An 18,548-nucleotide genomic window follows, 5' to 3' on the forward strand; every position below is an offset into this window, starting at 1 on the left:
ACGGCGAACGTGTTGAACATGTACCTGGAGAGAGGGTGAAAAAATTAAGATGTCATCCAAGTAAACGAACACGAAAACGTTAAGCATGTCTCTTAAGACATCGTTTACTAATGCTTGAAATACAGCGGGAGCGTTGACCAAACCGAAAGGTAGAACCCGGTACTCAAAGTGACCGACAGGAGTGTTGAACGCGGTCTTCCACTCGTCTCCCTCCTTGATACGCACTAAATGGTAGGCGTTGCGCAAGTCTAATTTTGTAAAAACCCTTGCGCCCTGTAGGATCTCAAAAGCCGACGACATAAGAGGCAAAGGATAACGGTTCTTGACTGTTATGTCGTTCAGCCCTCGATAATCGATACAAGGACGCAAAGAACCATCCTTCTTCTTTACAAAGAAAAACCCAGCGCCGGCGGGAGACGAAGAAGGAGTAATGATCCCCGCATCGAGAGATTCTGTAAGATATCCTTCCAGAGCCTCTCGTTCGGGCGCCGAAAGAGAGTACAGTCTACCGCGAGGGGGCGTGGTGCCAGGAAGGAGCTCGATAGAGCAGTCATACGGACGGTGAGGCGGTAAGGATACCGCCCGGGAACGACTGAAAACCGCCCGCAGATCATGGTACTCCTCCGGGACACCAGACAAATCATCAGGCTCCTCCTGGAAAAGAGGAACAGAAGACACGGGAGAAACAGCGGAAACCAGACAATTTACATGACAAGCTAAACTCCATGAATGAATAGACCCCTTAACCCAATCAATGTGAGGATTATGTTGGATAAGCCAGGGATGTCCTAAAACAATGGGGGTAAAGGGAGACTGAAAAACATAAAATGAGACTGTCTCATGATGATTGCCGGAAACAGTGAGACTAACCGGACTGGTGACACGACGAACAGAAGAAAGCTCTCTGCCATCCAGGGCAAAGACAGTGGCGACATCAGTCAAATCAACTAAGGGAATCTTGTTCTCACGAGCCCACATCTCATCGATAAAATTGCCCTCCGCACCCGAGTCGACGAGGGCAAGACCGGTAACAGAAAAACCAGCCCAACGGAGAACAGCGGATATAGTGGTTCGAGACCTTGGTGATGAGGAGATGACAGAAGCGCTCACCAGTACTCCTCCGTCTACTGGCGAGCTTTGGCTTTTAAACTGCAGGATGAAGCGAAATGGCCCGCCGTACCACAGTAAAGGCAGAGACGGTTAATAATTCGCCGCTGTCTTTCCTCCGGGGAGATGCGTACGGCCCCCAGCTGCATGGGTACAGCATCAGGTTGGTTCTGAACAGAAGCAGTAGCAGAAGGAAAGTTATCACAGGATGTGAAAAGTGGAGAACGAACTCGACGCCTCTGCTCGAAACACTTGTCAAGGCGGATGGCCAGGTCGATAAGTTGATCGAGCTGAGTTGGCGACCCCCGCGCGTAGATCTCCTCCTTAAGGTCTACATTCAACCCTTCAAGAAAGCGAGCAGTTAGTGCAGGATCATTCCACTCACTTGTAGTAGCCAGAGTCCGGAACTCTATCGCGAAATCTGCAACAGATCTTCTGCCTTGACGTAGCACAGCAAGTAGACGTGATGCCTCGCTGCCGAAGACGGATCTATCAAAGACCTTGATCATCTCATCCTTGAAAAGAGTGTACTTGCTGCAGCATGCAGATTGCGCTTCCCAAACTGACGTACCCCACTCGCGTGCTCGTCCCGTGAGGAGAGAGAGAACATAAGCGATGCGGGCCCGATCCTCTGCATACGTCTGGGGCTGAAGGGAAAAGACAACTTCACATTGGATGAGAAAAGCTCTGCACTCCGTAGGCTCACCCGCATAACAGGAGGGATTGTTGACTCGTGGCTCAGAGGGCAGCTGACGATTGTGAGACATGGCAGATTCCTGATGCAGGTGAAGTAAACGGGCAGATAGATCAGCCACCTGAGCTGAAAGACTCTTAACAGCCTGATGAGCGGCGGCCAACTCCTGCTCATGTTTGCCAAGCATAGCTCCCTGGATCTCGATCGCCGACCGGACAGGCCTCTCGTCTGCTGGATCCATGTTGGTTGGATTATTCTGTCACGCTGGTAAATGAAAGATCCAAATGCAGAGATAACAGGAATAACAGTCTTTAATGAAAAAATATATAACAAAGGCAGTCCGTCCTTTCAGCACACAGAACTGGTAAATAGAAACTTGAACAAACGGAAAGACTCCTGTCTCGATGAGTAACAGAACAGGACTCCCTTGTAGCAGACTCGAAGCTCAGGAGTAGATAACTCAGGCAGGGTGAGAGAACCACATTGGTCTACAATCAGCAGCAACAGCAGCAGAATACAGCAAAAACTTAGGGGCTAGACTGTTCCAGGCAGACAAGACAAGAATAGGTGAGTACCTCTCAATACAGACAGGATGTAACTGCTGACAAAACGCATGACATGTAACAATAATCCAACCAAGAATCTACCCGAGCAAACACCAGATAAAGGGTGAACACTTAGGGCAAAGTAGAAACAGGTGTCATAGCAAATCAGCGCGAGCGCTGATTGCAATGACAAACAGGTGCATGAAGAGAGAGAGGTCAGCGGGACAGACAAAGAGTAATATAATAAGCTAATAAGGTGTGTGTGTGTGTGTGTGTGTGTGTGTAAATGAGTGAGAGCGTGCGAGAGCGAAAACGGAAGAAAAACCTGACTCATGACATTTAGACGTATTTTTTATTTTATTTTTATTTATTTTTTTATAAGCAGGGTCTAGTCAATATCCCAATCCTTTTCCTGCTGACTTATCCCTTGCCTGGAGCAAAAGCGACATTGATTGATTGATTGATTCATTCATTCATTCATACATTTATTAGCAGTTGCTTTCTTAACAAAACAAGTTAGAAGAAAGTGCATACAGCAGGTAAAATAAGTATTGAACACATCACCATTTTTCTCAGTAAATATATTTCTAATGGTTCTGTTGACATGAAAACAAGCCAAGTGGTCCATACATACAAAGAAAACAAAACAAAGGAGTTCCGAAATTAAGTTCTGTGTAATAAAATGGAATGACCCAGGGAAAAAGTATTGAACACGCTTACTGAAATTTATTTAATACTTCGTACAAAAGCCGTTGTTGGTAATGACAGCTTCAAGATGCCTCCTGTATGGAGAAACAAGTCGTATGCATTGCTTCTATGCCAATATCAGCCACACGCGCACAAAAAAATACAATTCTTCTCCATCTCCTTTTTCTTGTCCAAGCCATAACCTAACAATCCCACAAATGCCCATCAGCAAGAATGAATTATCTCTCTGGGAACGCATGGGTCATACCATAGCGCTGTACTGACGCAAGCTGATTAAATCAAACAACACCTTGGGACGTTGATGCCCAACCCCCACCCCCAGCCCAGGTCCATGTCGTAAGATAGCGGCTGATGAAGAGCAAGAAGACACAGATGACAAGGGTAGCCATCAGCTTTGCGCTTGACATTTTGTTCCTCCTGCGTTCAAACAGATTCACACGTTTGCCCTCAGAGCTTCATCAAATTGATGCTTTTCAACAGCAGCCCCATATTATTACTGACTGAATTTTGAACCCTTTTTTTTCACTGAAAATTAGGTTTTCTAGCCCCAGAAGGTCCATACTGCTCTGAAAACATTTCAAACCATTTTTCAGATCATCTTGAGTAGTGAACTCAGACTTCTTGATGAATTTGTGAGTCAAAGGCAATCTTAAATGATGTGAAGCTTATTCGTTGGATCTTTCTATTATCAGCTATTGATGCTACATTCATTTCAAAGGTCTCTGAAATCTACTTAACCAATATTTTCAATTCACAGTAGTACATATTGATGAGAAAGCAGCTTATAAACATGTATTGGTTACCCTTTACTGTAAGATAATACAATGTAAAGGCCCTGAAATAATTCAAGTGAAATCAAAGAATGAACTGTATGACGTCATTCCAAACGAAATCAGGCCAAAATGGAGTTCATTTTGGGAGTTTTACCAAAGCAAATGTTCCAGAAAAGTTTGCTTTTACTGGTAAACACCTGAACTTGAACTGTTTTTACCATGGAAATCTTCTGCAGTTCATACGTCCAGTCCAGTTCCTCTGTTCAGTCCGTCAAGGTCAGAGGCAAGAAAAAACCTAAATGCACTGGAGTAGAAAGTAATTTTAATTTAAATCAACATTTCATTTTTTCATGTTTAACGTGTCCTAACCATATGTGTTAATGAACAAAAAATAGACGGGATTCTATTTAAGAAATAGTTTCTATTTCTGCAACAGTGTGACTACAACAACAGTATACAAACTATGACAATGATTATCTCAGTTACTGATTAAAATGCTTTAATGTGAGTTTGAATATCACTTTGCATGACCTTTATAGCCATACTGAAAGCAACAACAGATAGTTTACTTAAATTTAAATTTATAAGAATGTTCAAACTGTCAACTCTGTCAACATACAAGTGTATTCTACAAAAAAGATTGTATCAGTCAACTCAGTATGTATTTGTAATAATGTTAAAGAGGTTTATTAGATTATGTACTTTTCCATTTCCATTCCAAGTGCAGTGTGCTTTCAGTGATTACCCGTTCACACTGGCTTATTATTGGCACTGAATTTTCATTGATTCTGATGTGGCATGTCTGATGTGGACAGACAGATTGCTTGTTGTCACTGGAATCTTATTGCATTGCGTTTGGTTAGGACACCTTGTCTGTCTGGTGTTTTTAATGTGCTTAAATGTAAACCATGTGCAAATTCATCAGTCAACACCATTGCTGAGCATTTCTTTTCCCAAACTGCAGTGTATTAAGCAATTCTCAAAATGTGGTTTGAAACAGGCCCTGTTTCATACCATCACAAACATGTAACCAATCCCATCATCAAGGTGTGGCTTTTCATACCATTAGCAAAACCTAAGGATGTTCAGATTGCTTTCTGAGATGGTGAATTGGAACGTGGTTTGTTAGTAACACATTATTAATACATTATTGTGTGATAATGTAGTCAAACCAAAGGTTGATGATATCAGTTACCGTTATGTGTATGAAATCGGGATGTTCGATAAAGGCTTAAATATACTGCACAATTTTTGGAGGAGTTGGCATTAGTTGCCGGTTGTCAGAGCCAGTATGCAGATTTGAGTTGACAGATTCAATATAAAATTGTGTAGTGTATGATGGGCACAGACTCAATCCAGTTAGAGGATATCTAACATGTTTTATTTTTTTTTTAGCTGATTTTAGAACACACATTTTTTCATTTGTCACGCATCTCCTAGCAATAAGGCACATGCTTCTGCATGAGTTTTTGATTGGAATTACTTCAAAGTGTGGTATGATCCTCAGTCGTTTAGTGTATATCCCATTTCACACATACAGATTTTACTGGAAATTACTAGTAAATTGCCATAAAGAGATCATGTGTGAGCAGGCCTTTTTTGAAAATACAGGTAAATTCAATCCAGCAATTTACTGGTATGAGAAGTTGTAACATTACAAGTGAATTGACGGAATTCTGCTGTGTGTGAACACAGAATGAAAATGACCGATATGAGTACGTACGAGTTCAGAACGTGGTTACATAAGACATGTACTCCGGGCCAATCCAGAGCCATTAAAATGTAAACTTTAGTGGCTCTGGGGCGGGGCAGTCATACCATTCTGACGCAATGATGATTTACTCTACAGTGTGTAGTTACTGTAGGTTTGAAGTCGTCTAATACGATATTTCTGGGCCAAAAGAAGCTGCATGATTGTGAACGTTTGACACAAAAATGAAGGTGCTGCTGTTTAGAGGTCATTTCCATTCAATGAAGGAATATCACAGAATTTACCGGTAATTTAAAACCGATAATTTTAAACAAATGGTGCTTTACTGGAAAAAAGATGGAATATTTTTTAGTTAACCAGTAAAATTGTTCCGCTAATTTTACGGCAATTTACTGGTATTACTGCTTATGATGGCCAATAGAGACATTTTCTCTGTGACTATTACAAAGTCGGTAAGTGTATGATGCCCAGTATTTTAAGATATATCCAGTTTTTAAATGTTGTGTAGTGTATTCCAGCTCCAGCATACATTATAACACTACTCTTGAAACAACTTGAAATCATGAAAACTTGAAACAATTATTTTTAACTCAAACTTTTTTTTACTTTGTACTAAAAACTAAATAAATTTAATTTGCTTATATTTTGAATTAGTCCATATTAAAACAGATTAGATGCTAGCAGAAAATGACACAATGAAGTTGTGTTCACAATGCAAATCGTTGGATTCTTAACATTGTTCTAAGACTTCATTACCAACAACACAACTGAAACAAAAATAGTTTTATAATGTGTTACTTAATTGTCTTTCATAATTTTTACGCCCGCTAGATGGCGCTTAATTTTAAAACGTAAATATGGGTCGTAATAAGGTGCTTGTACAAACGACCTATATGGTCGTTTTTTATTGGAGGACAGGCTCGTATTTTGACCTAATGTATCACAGAAATCTTTTGCCACTCTGGACTAGCCAGAGTAATACAACTTTGTTAGAGATGAGAGAACCATTTTGCTATAACATCAAATAGATTGTCAAGCCATGGCTGAATATGTCCCATTCATATTTCATGTTTCTCCCCAGACCTCAATGTGCCTCACAAAGTTATCCCGCACATGTCCCCTCAAACTGGTAACATCACATATCCAACACACATGGCTCACTCTAATGGGAGCAGAGGTTACACGGCAGGCAGCAATTATCACAAATGGATGAGTTCAAACCGACTGAAAGACATTTGATTAGAGCCCTCTGTTACTGCCATGGTGCTAATGATGCACTGTACTGTACATCAGGGCCTGTAGGAAAACTGGTTTCAAACGAAACAGGAACAGAAAGTATCATCTAGATCCCTACGGAACCTTTTGATGTGATAAGCTGAAGACTGGCAGATGTGGCCGTAGCTGCGTGCAGCGTGAATTCTGGTTGTAGTCTTTTCCTGCCAAAATCGCACACCACCTTCAGATGAGAACTTGCTCAGCACCAGCCGGGCTGGTGTGTATGCTAGCTAAATACCTTCAGTGTTTCCCAGTGCATTGAATTACCTCAGAGCATTTATTCTTAAAGGTGTATTCATGCATTGTAAGGTGGAACCCAAAAAAAAAACATCCCCATTTGCTGTTGTCTTTCTAATTATATGATTACTTGACAGTTCATATTACGTGGGTGGTGCTAATGTGAATATCAAACCTTGTTATAGCTATCTCCAGGACTTTTATCTGTTCTAAGCTTTGATGCATGTGCAATACTACACATGCATGATGTTTTATCGGATCTGTTGACCACAATCAAACATTCGCCACCCACCAGTTAACCACTAAGATATATGACGATAGTCAATATACATGTACAGTAATATGAAATATGAACAAAAACATATGAAACATTCAGTATTTACATTTATTTTACCTATTATATATCTTAAAAAAAGGTGCCTTCTGATGTTTAGATGACTGTTCATCAGCCAAGCAGAAACCGTTTTTGTCTAATCCTGATATTCTCAAAATGGCAAAATATGAGCCAATTAATAGATTTACAGTAGCATTAGCATGCACACTGCTGTTTTGTAAAATCTTGGCAATCACATATTTGATTGTCTATATGGTCTATAATATTATCATTTAAAATATATATTTTCCTTTATTCTTCTTTTAGGACACAGCACTGGATCCAGGAGAAGATGTGGCACTTCTCTCCGTTAGTTTTGAAGATGCTGAAGCCACACAAGTCTTTCCAAAACTTTACCTGTCTCCCAGCATTGAGCAGTGAGTGACTTAACCCTAATTCCATTCAAGTGAAAATACATTTTCCCAGGTCATACAGAATTGTCATGTTAAAGAACCTCAAGAGGTTAGGGCAGAACATATTAAAGGGCTAGTCCCTCTTTTTAATTGCCAGTAAAAACATAAAATGCTGCTAAATATTTCTAGTCAATTGCCACCTAAGGGGTGGTATTTTCATTCTAACAGTTTATTTCCCCGAAACGTTTAGCCAATTATCACAGCCAAGAAAGACTGAATCTTAAATACTTGTATCTGCTTATAATAATTTAATGAAAATAATTGAGTGAAAATTGCTTTGTACTGTTATTTAAGAGATTGAAGCACACGACTTATGACTCACCTTATCCAACTGCCAGCTTGAGTAAATGAACTAAAAAAAAGCACTTCCTCTTCTGCTGTTTACTTCCTGAAATCCTGGAGGAATTGAGAGTTAGTCAGTACAAAAAAAAAAAAAAGTTGTGTTCTATTTGCGCAAGTAAGAGGGCTGCTACTAAAGGGTTCGGTTATTGATGTGACTTGAAGAGCATGACATTACTGACTCTGTTTTCAGTTCATGTACAAAACAAAATTCTTCCCATCTGTCCAATGTTTGTGCATTACAACCTGGAATTAATTTGATCTTATGCACCATGGAATGTTCATAAATAGTGGTACTCATCCACTCCTGCTTTATTAATTTCATGTGATCTTGCTACAGCTGTTCATGGATTTACAGATGATCAACATATTGTTAATAAAAGACCGATAATTATTTCTTCCATTCTCTGTTGCTGCAAGCATAGAGCGCAGCAGTGAACAATCACTTTTTAAACACCCTAGGTTTAGATTTTTTTCCATTTTGCACTTGGAGCTCATAGTTCATCTGCAATGAGAAGTTTATGTATTCTAACCCACAATCAATATTTCTAATGGAAGGTTTTTTGTTTGTTTGTTTGTTTGTTTTACTTCTGGAACCCTGATATTGTGCTCTTTTTAAGCCAGACCTGTATGAACTGAGGCTTGTACCAATGAATCATAATTTATAATTTAGCTAAATTTTATTTTATGTTGTATAATATGGAAGTATAATGTTGTAATTTACTTTGTTAACCATGAAAAAAAATAAATGCTGTAGTTAGACCGACATTTCCCTATGCCCTCTGCAGTATCCAGAACACAAGGTCACTTCTCAGAAGAAATGTAGGAAACTTCAGTGTGACTTCACAACAGATAGATCTAATGCCAGCCTCTGGGTGCCTGATTAATTTTTTTTATTTTTTGTCTTCTGCTGTGCTGTCCTCCATCTACTCAAATCAGCGTTGCGGGAGGGGAGGAGGAGGAGGAGGAACAAGCCCGTTTGTTTGCTCTGCAGCCATGTCATTTTCTATCTGTCATGGCCACACTCTCTCCACCCCGTTACATTATGGGAGTTTGGATAAAACAGGACACAAAGGGTTGACCTTGTCTTCATGCAAGCACGGTAGCGGCTCAGACTAGGTTGACTTAGGAGAAGAGACAGGCGGGTGGGAGTATATGTCTGTCTGTGGGTGTGTTTTTTTTTTTCTTTTTTTTTTTTTTTTTTTTTTACAAAGGTAGAGCCAGCGGGGCAAAGCAATGCTGGAAATGTAGAAACGGGGCTCCTGAGGACATACCTGAAAAATAATGAATGCTAAAACAGTGGCACAGTGTTTTTGAAGCACACTTTTCTGTCTGCGATTGAAACTTTTTGCACAGATACTAATGCTCATACAATACACACATTGTTAACAGATTTTTTTGTGATTGGGTGGATGTTTATACCTGATTTGAGTTGAATTTTTATCAGACATTTCTTGTGCTGATGGTATTTGTGTGTGTGTGTGTTTTTGCACGTGCATTTCTTGTGATTTGTGCCATTTGGTGCTGGCGTTCATGTTCTGTGGTCGCAGCACAATCTATAGTGTTGCTATAGGTACTAACCAAAAATAAAAAAATGTAATTATTTACTCACCCTCATGTGGTTCCAATCTACTTTTCCCACTGTGAAACACAACAGAAAATATTTTGAAGAACTTTCCAAACCAAGCAACACTGGAGCCTTTTGACTTGTTCATGCTTCCTTTCGTACAATGATAGCAACCCATGCACCATATTTCAAGTCTTCTGAATACATATGATTGCTTGATTTAATGTTTTTGAAAAGCAAATGAAAATTTAAGCTTTATTCAATTAATCTGGACTGTGATGGACTGGGCCAGGACATTTCTCCTTTTGTGTTCCACAGAAGAAGTCATTTGCAGGTTTGTAACGACGTGCGAGTTAGTAAATAATAATGACAGGATTTTCATTTCTTTAAACAAACCCAGCACATGTGAGGAATCCCCTGCTTCAGCTCTCATCCAGGCTGGCACAGAATGCATCCCCTCCAGCCAGCCAGTCATGCGGCCGTCCCTGCGGCCCCGTCACAGAACCAGAGAGAGAGTGAGTGGGACTTGAAAGAGAAGTGCAAGAGAGAGGTCTGCCTGAGCTGAGTGAAATAAAACCCTCCCAGGAATCCTTCCCTCTATCTCTTTATCCACACATCCAGGTTTACCCGTCGTATACGTAGCTCTTGCAGTGATGGCCAGTCTCTACTCCCACACAGCAGGCTGTGTTGTGATGACTGTGAAGTGCTCACTGAGTTTGACAGTGGACTTCACATCTCCTTCAACATGTGATGGTGCGAGATCGACTCCTACACATTCTATAGTTTTACAGCGCTGTGAACACTCCCCCCCCCTTTTCTGTTTTTGATTGCATTTTTGTCTGTTTAGAAGACAGATATGTGTTGGTTGTGCTTTGTATTATTGTGCAGATTGTTTGCATGTTTTCTCGTTTGTCTCTGGTTGCTGTCTATTCTGTTATTTTCTTTGTTTTTCTTCGTAAAACAGTGTAGGTCTATTTACAAGCCACATATGACTTTGAAAAGCACAAAAGAAACAGACATTACTCCTTTAGAAATAATTACCAATTATTATAGTTATTTACTAATAATAAAAAGAATGAAAACTATTATTGATAATAATATTGATTTTTATTTTACTTTTTACTATCAATGCTGGAAACAATTTTGGCACTTAATATTTTTGTGGAAATATGGGTGGTTTTTTTTTCAGAATTATTTTATAAATAGAAAATTAAAAATAGCATTTGTTTGAAATAGAAATATTTTGTAACATTATAGATGCATTTACTGTTAATTTTGTTGAATTGTAATTGTGAGAAGAATATTGACTTATTTAAAATATATATTTTGAATGGTACTGTAAAGAAATACACACATATATATATATATATATATATAATATATATATATTTTTTTTTTTTTTTGCTTTCAACACTGATAAGAAGAAATGCTCCCTGAGCACCACGAGTTATCACCTGAATAAATTACATTTTAAAATATAAAACTGTTCTTTTAATATTTTTGTTGTAACATTTTTTATAGTAACAGTTAAAAAACAAGAAGTATTTTGATATTGTGAATTTTTTTCTTTTCTTTTCTTTTTCTTTTTTCTTTTTTCTTGATGCCTTAAAGCATGGTTGGGCAAATTCAGTCTAGCCCTGCCTTAAAGCAACTTTTACTTGATCCATGACTATATTCAAAATATATTAGATATAATACCACTCTCATAATATTTATTTTTGTCTGTTGGCTTCTGTGGAACCCTGTAATATGCTCAAACAAGTCAGAACAGAATATTCTTAGACAACTTCAGTTCAAGGTTGTAATTCCATAATCTTCCCTAAAAATAGTGCCTGCTGAGATTTTTCTTGGTTGCTTCAAATAGCTATTGAACAAATATCCCCATAAGCCTATCCTGTTCCAACAGACAAATTCTCATCTACTCTGGGGTGCTTATGGCTGCTGGCGTTATGCCTGCACAAGATGCTGGGACAAAGCATAACATTAGTGTTGTTTGCTAAGGTATAGCCATGCAGTACACAGGGTGAGCGATTTTCAAAATCTCACAACCTTAGTATTAAACATTGACTCATAACTCAGAATATCTAGGGAACAACTGGTAGCGGCATTTACTAACAACCTAGCAACCACACAAAACACCTTAGTACCACACCAACAATGTTTGCACAGGCAAGCATCACACACATCAGAATCAAGCTGTATCTCCATGGAGATGCTGCTCTATTGTCAGTGTAGCAGAGGACAACATTTTGTTATGGAGAATTGACAGCTGAATAGCGTTTGAGTGGCATTTCTCTTCATTTCCTATTTCCACAGTTAATAAATAATACGTCTTTGCATTAACATCTTTAAACAGTCCATGAATATACTTCAGGAGCATGATGGACGTGAATGACATTTCCATGCTTGTATATTGCCAAAAACGGTTTCAGCAAAAGGTAATCTTACTGTCAGTCAGGGGCATTGTTGATCTAAACCCAACTGACAGAGGATTCTAGATGCTATTCTTCATGTATTCAGAGACTAGTTGCAGAATATCTGAAATGTTTCTTTTTTTTCCCCTTTTTTAAAATTAAGTATTTTGTAATCTTCCGTCATATTCTATTAAGAGATACGTCTTATTTTTTCTGCTGTTTATAAAAAGACTGTTCAAGCAAAAATAAGCATCTAAAAACCAAACCTCCAACATAAGAGCCGTTAATGGAGGTTCTCATCATATTTGTCATGAACCTATCACATCGTCTAATCCTTCATTTATCTGGCAGCTTCCACTGTTCTCTGAGAATCCTGTCTATTTATGTTTTTTCTCTCTTTCTTCTTGCCTGTTGTATAGCAGCACACTCATCTGTTCATGTGTAAAGCAGGGGGAGTATGTATGGTGCAGATTTATAAGCACAGATGCAGTGTAGACCAGCAAAGTTCAATTCTGGGAAGAAGAAGAAAAAAACTTTCCTTGAATGCGTTGTAAGTCATTATGTATAAAAGCATAATCCAAGACTTAGTCCAAAACCATTCTGCTAATTTCAATCACAAGGTCTTGAACAAAAATTTGAATGTAAAACATGATTGAATTTCTAGGTTTCACTTTATTTTATGGTATCCCTTTTATAGTGTAATTATACATTTAAGTACTGAGTAATATTAATTAACTGCATGTTGCATAATTTATTGTTATTATAATAGTAAGTACTATAATAGTAGGTAACATGTAACAAGGGCACCTTAAAATAGTGTTACTAAATTCTGTTTCTTATGTCTTCCATGTTAAATGCTTGGCAGAGGGAAAAAAACAGCCAGCAAGTTGCCAGCATACAAAGCACCCCTTGAAATTGTTTGAGAGAATGCATAAAGTTTGCAGAGCTGTAATAGTCTTCAAAGGACAACTTTTAAGAAGCTAATATATAGAAGAGTTTACATTTATTAAAGATTTTCTGGTCAAAGTAATTTCCTTTTGTTTTCCCGCAGTTTTGATGGCTTTAATAGTATTATAAAATGTGAAAAATAGTACTTATAAAGAATGAGTAGATAATGTATTGTATAATTATGGAAATGGGTTGTAGATGCTGTTCCAGGTTCTGCACACTAAAGTACTTCAGAATTCCGAAACTGAACAAAGAGGAGTGCTTAGGCACTCTGTGCTTTCAGCAAATGTTGACTTCCAGAAATACTTTTAGGAACTGTCAATAATGTTATTCCTTTTAAGGCATGTAGGGTGAATTAAAATGGTATTTATTTTCATTTCCTCCTCTTTCTCTCTCAGTGCACTTGGAGGATCTTCGGCATTACATATCCCAGCATTCCCCAGTGGTGGCTGCCTCATTGACTATGTGCCTCAAGTGTGCCAATTACTCACAAACAAGGTAAAGAATAATCCTTACTTTCTTTTTGTGTGTTCCTTTTTTTAATTTCTATGATCTTATAATCAGTCAGGTTACACTATCAGTGAAGTGTGGGTTTGTTTATAGTATACAATGATGTGTACGGATGGTAAAGTTGACAACTTTGTATGAATCGCATACATTTGTTTTTATTTGTTTATGTACATTTCTGATCAGTTTAGACATGCGTAAATAAGATGAAGAAAATGTGACTGTCACTAGCCTGAGGAGTGACTGACATTCCTTCCCCATGACATCTCTACTTGAGTTCAGCCCCACTGTTCATATCCACACAGAAAGCATGAATAATCAACCCTTCCGATCTTCCACTTCATGCCCCACCAGTGGCCACCAGCTCCTCAGGGCACACTCACCTGAACTAGGGTCACACATTCGTCTAGTTGAAAATGACAAAATTGACAACATAGAACTTTTCTTGCCCCAGTTTTAAGTTAATATTAGATAAAGTAGATGCACATAGATGATGTGTTTCAGAGCGCTCCAGTGTTTGAAGAATCAGACAGAGACATCATCACACAAAACAGAAAAACCAATCTACTCACTGCTTTGCTTTCACAGCCTAGTTATGTTTAGAATCACACTCTTGCAAACTAGTCTTACTGAAAGTGTTGTCGGAAACTTAGTCATGGTGACGTTAAAGTCATGAGACATGAGAGTTATGTGGTACTTTTATAAGCTTACGTTTGGCTTTTTACTTTTGAAGATTGTATATAGGTTTCAAAATTAATTTGTTAATCATGATGAACAAAATGTGTAAGCTTCATTAATAATCCCATTGGGTTACCACGGTGATAGGTTGGCCTACAAAATGCCATCGCAGCAGCACTTTAGTTTGTGTGATGACAGACCAAAATTGAAACCATTATTCACCGATTATTTTCAGCTCTGCTGCCACTCTCAGATCAGATATGATGCCGGATTCATGACCCAGATCATGTTTGTGAAAGTGACACTGTTATTACAGATCACATCTCTTATGAATGGTATTTTCTATTCCAGAATGAGCATACAGACACCGAAATCTGGACTCTGAACTTTTGTGATAAAGCCTGTTCTGTGATCACTGATCTCACCTGTCAGCATCTCCCACGCTCCATGTGTGGGTGTAGAGTTCACTGATCCAAAGTTCCTGACACACCTCTAAACAAACAAGGCTTAAAGAAACAAAAAGAACAAGTGTGTGACTTGCATTGAGCAGCATAATGTTTCTTTTAGATGTGGGTCTTCTCTTAAAATGCGCTGAATCATGAAACAGAGATCAGCATTGATCCTTACATCACACATCATACACTGCAACATCAGAGCTGCCATTCTCTTGATCTCACCTGTGAAAACATATCAGTCACTTCGTATCGAGCAGCTATATCTAATCTGATCTAATAGACCAGTGCTGAAAAGAAAGGGAACTTTTTCTGTTATCCATTTCAAAATTTCCACAACTGCAAATTGCTTCACCTTTTGAGATATGGGGGTGTTGTGCACACAGAAGATGCAAGTTTGATTTGTTGTGTAATGTTTACAGGACGCGTCATGTTTATTCCTAGCATTTTTGTGTACTGTTTTGACAAACAATAATAGTTTGACGTTAAAATAATTTTGCTAATAACAATGTTCTTTGACAAAAGGTTTTTGTTTAAATTAATGAATTAAATGCTTTGTTCAATTTTGCATTTGATATATATAAATTGTTAAATTGAATATAAGTTCAAGTAAAAATTTAAATTCAATAAAATTAATAAAAATGACATTAAATAGTAACTATATTGAACTGATATTTTTTGTTGTAAAATGTATCTTTTAAAACAAAATTCAATTTCAGTTGTAAAGCCACTCTACAGAAGATAATAGTGTCTTTATTCAGCTCAAGTCAGTTCAATGTTAATAACCGTGTTGGTTTTGCAAGGTTAGTGTCTTTACCCATCTCAGTTCTGTTCATTGTCAACAATTGCTTCTGGTGAGCACTTTCAGCCACATTAATTTAGCTGATTTTTCCACCAAGAAACTTTTGTTTCATTATTATTATTTCTTTTTCTTGACACAGGTTCAGTATGTCATTCAAGGATATCACAAGAGGAGAGAATACATTGCTGCTTTTCTCAGTCACTTTGGAATGTGAGTCTGTTTTTCCCTTTAAATACTGCTTAATTTATCTCTGTAACATTTAGAGTAAACCATATTCATTTAACAGCTTAAGAATGAGAAAAACACAAGCAATTTATCATAAAAGCAGCCTAGTAAATTAACAATGTTATTACTAACTTTAGTGAACTAGAATTGTACAAATTCAGATTCTTTTTCAGGTTTTTCTATATAAACTTTTAACGCAATGGAAAGTTAAAAGTGATATGATACACTTGAGACATTTACACCTCCAAATCGAGACCATGAATAAATAAAACTGGTCTTGCAAGTTTGTACCTGAAGTGGTAACCAGTATAGCTGCTCACCACGCCCCTGTGATCATGAGAAATTATTTACCAACATTAATTCCTTTTTTTAATTACTTAGGAAAATCTGCTTCTAATCTCATAAACAAGTACAAACAGCAACTTTATAATGGGCTGTAATACACAAGGCACCAAGATGTCTCCAGTTTATTAACACACCTTAATACGTCATTAGAAAAGGCAGTCAGGCAAGAGGCACAACCTAGCACATTGATTTATTAAATGTGAAGTAGTATTAATGAAGGCTATTATGGGAAACTTGTTTTTTGGGGGTGGGGGAGATTTAGTAGGACCATGCGTTATTCATATCTCTTGCATCACCAAAAATGTGTGGTTCTTCAGTTTGGTTCTCTTTACAATTACCATTTTTAATATCTCTGATAATGACACAGCAGATACAATGGCCCTAGAAAAAGTATTTGGGCTCTAAAAAATGTATTAATGTCAATGGGGTTGCTTTTGTCCGTTGTTTTTAGGTCACATTTTAGGTCTTGATTGAAGTACAGTTTATGTTACAGATATTGGCAATCAGGACAATATTACAGGGAAGATGCCAAGATTTCTTTGTTATCTTATAATTTATACCACAATATTATCAGTGAATATTACTCTGTTTTGACTACACAGGGGTGTGGTAGAGTATGATGCTGTTGGGTTTACTAAGCTCACCCTTCTGCTCATGTGGAAAGACTTCTGCTTCCTGGTCCATGGTGAGATACATGTTCCCTTTATTGCAACTCTGGGTCATTGGAAATAAATGACTCTGGCAACATTTCTGCAACAGTGTTCCTCTGGGAACATTTTGCTGTGCTTTTCCAGTATCACATTCATAAAATGCACAATAGGCAACATATTTTTAATTTTGCAGATAAAAATGCTTTTGCAACCATGCCATTTTAGTCCTTGAGCACTGAATTGAATGTTTAGGTAAAATTTAGCAGTGTTGTAGAAATGTAACCAGAGACACATACTATATATCCAGTGAGCATGAGATGACTTTTATATATTGTGAAAATATTAACTCCTATCACGTTCATGGTGGTATCTTTCATGCATTTTTGTTCTGGATGATCTGTATTTGAGCTGTTCTCCATGCTGTCTTCTTGTAGTGGACTTGCCTTTATACTTCCCTCGAGATCAACCCACCCTCACGTTTCAGTCTGTCTATCACTTCACCAGCAGTGGGCAGCTCTACTCTCAGGTGCAGAAATCGTACCCCTACAGTCCACGCTGGGATGGCAACGAGATGGCCAAGCGAGCCAAGTAAGAACAAATGCATTACGAATCCTCCCAACAAAGAGCTACCAGTAGTTTGCTCCCTTTGAAATGGTATTCCTCTCATTTGGTTTCCCTTCTTGCAGTCAAAGCCTACTGGAATAAGTAGTGTTCACCTTTGGACTTTTTTCACCTAGCCACTCCTCATAACTGGAGAGCAGTCTTTGTCCTGAGTGTAATAGATGTTAGTGATAATACATTTCTTCTTCTGTTTGTGTTCTCTGCTTGGATAACTTTTCCTTTGGCTTTCTGACTTGGCTTTAATCAAACAGTGATTTAGAAATGTAGTTTCCCTGATTACCTTCACCAGATTATTTAGTCTTTTCTGTAATTTGGCCTTATTGATTGTAGTTTGTATTCTCCATCTTTTTGAACATATATAAGTGTTGTAAGTTGTCAATATTTGTGATCAAACAGCAAATATTGTCACTAAAAATGTAACCGTTAATTTAAATCTTAACACATTAAATGAAGTAGTCTTGTATTTTTTAAATAAGAAAATATTGTTTTTCTAATAATTAGTCAAGTTAACATTCAGGAGGTGATTGCGGGTGATTTCACATGGACACAAGTTTCTACATGACACTGCTTTTGTCGTTACTCTTTCTCTTTCTTTTCTGTTTCTCTCACTCTCATTTTCTCTCTCCCACAGGTCCTACTTCAAAAGCTTTATCCCTCAGTTCCAGGAGGGGGCTTTTGCTAACGGAAAACTGTAAATTTACTGTATTAATTAGGATCTCTCTGATTTGAATGGAGGGTCTATGAACATGATGTACAGGAGTCAGCATGTCTGCCAACTGGTCCTCTTCAGTGCTCCGGCCCTCACAAGCAATGTCATTTGGTACTTTTAAAAGTACTGTGAATTTGTTTGTTTTTTGTATAATTTATATGCTATTTGTGTTTTCTCATGTTCTTTATAAATAGATTGCTTCAATAAATCAAGTTACTTTGCAGCTTTACTCGGTTTCTGGTTTTTGTTACTCTGATATGTTTTAAAATTAGTTGTACTTTTACAAGTTGTATTTTTGTACCCGTTTATATTTTAGGCAAATCTTATAAATCGTTAGCTTAACTGTATTAGTGTGCTATTTTGGAAACACTTCTACAGTAAGTTTCCGTTTATTAACATTCGTTAACTAATTGTAATAAATACTGTAATAAATGCATTACTTGTTAGTGCATTGC

At 37.8% G+C, this 18,548-nt stretch overlaps 1 protein-coding gene across 1 annotated transcript in view; it reads left to right on the forward strand.

The window, feature by feature from the left end:
- Positions 1–18,322, forward strand: part of LOC132113033 (BRISC and BRCA1-A complex member 2) — a 77,026-nt gene extending 58,704 nt beyond the window's left edge. Inside the window, exons 7-12 of the mRNA XM_059520823.1 lie at positions 7,691–7,800; positions 13,503–13,602; positions 15,683–15,753; positions 16,716–16,798; positions 17,198–17,351; positions 18,016–18,322. Coding sequence (XP_059376806.1) covers positions 7,691–7,800; positions 13,503–13,602; positions 15,683–15,753; positions 16,716–16,798; positions 17,198–17,351; positions 18,016–18,079 — 582 coding nt within the window. The 3' untranslated portion in view covers positions 18,080–18,322. The remainder of the gene's footprint in view (positions 1–7,690; positions 7,801–13,502; positions 13,603–15,682; positions 15,754–16,715; positions 16,799–17,197; positions 17,352–18,015) is intronic.
- Positions 18,323–18,548: the final 226 nt, after the last annotated feature.

Source organism: Carassius carassius, chromosome 32 (genome assembly GCF_963082965.1).
Source record: "Carassius carassius chromosome 32, fCarCar2.1, whole genome shotgun sequence".
NCBI classification, from domain to species: Eukaryota; Metazoa; Chordata; class Actinopteri; order Cypriniformes; family Cyprinidae; genus Carassius; species Carassius carassius.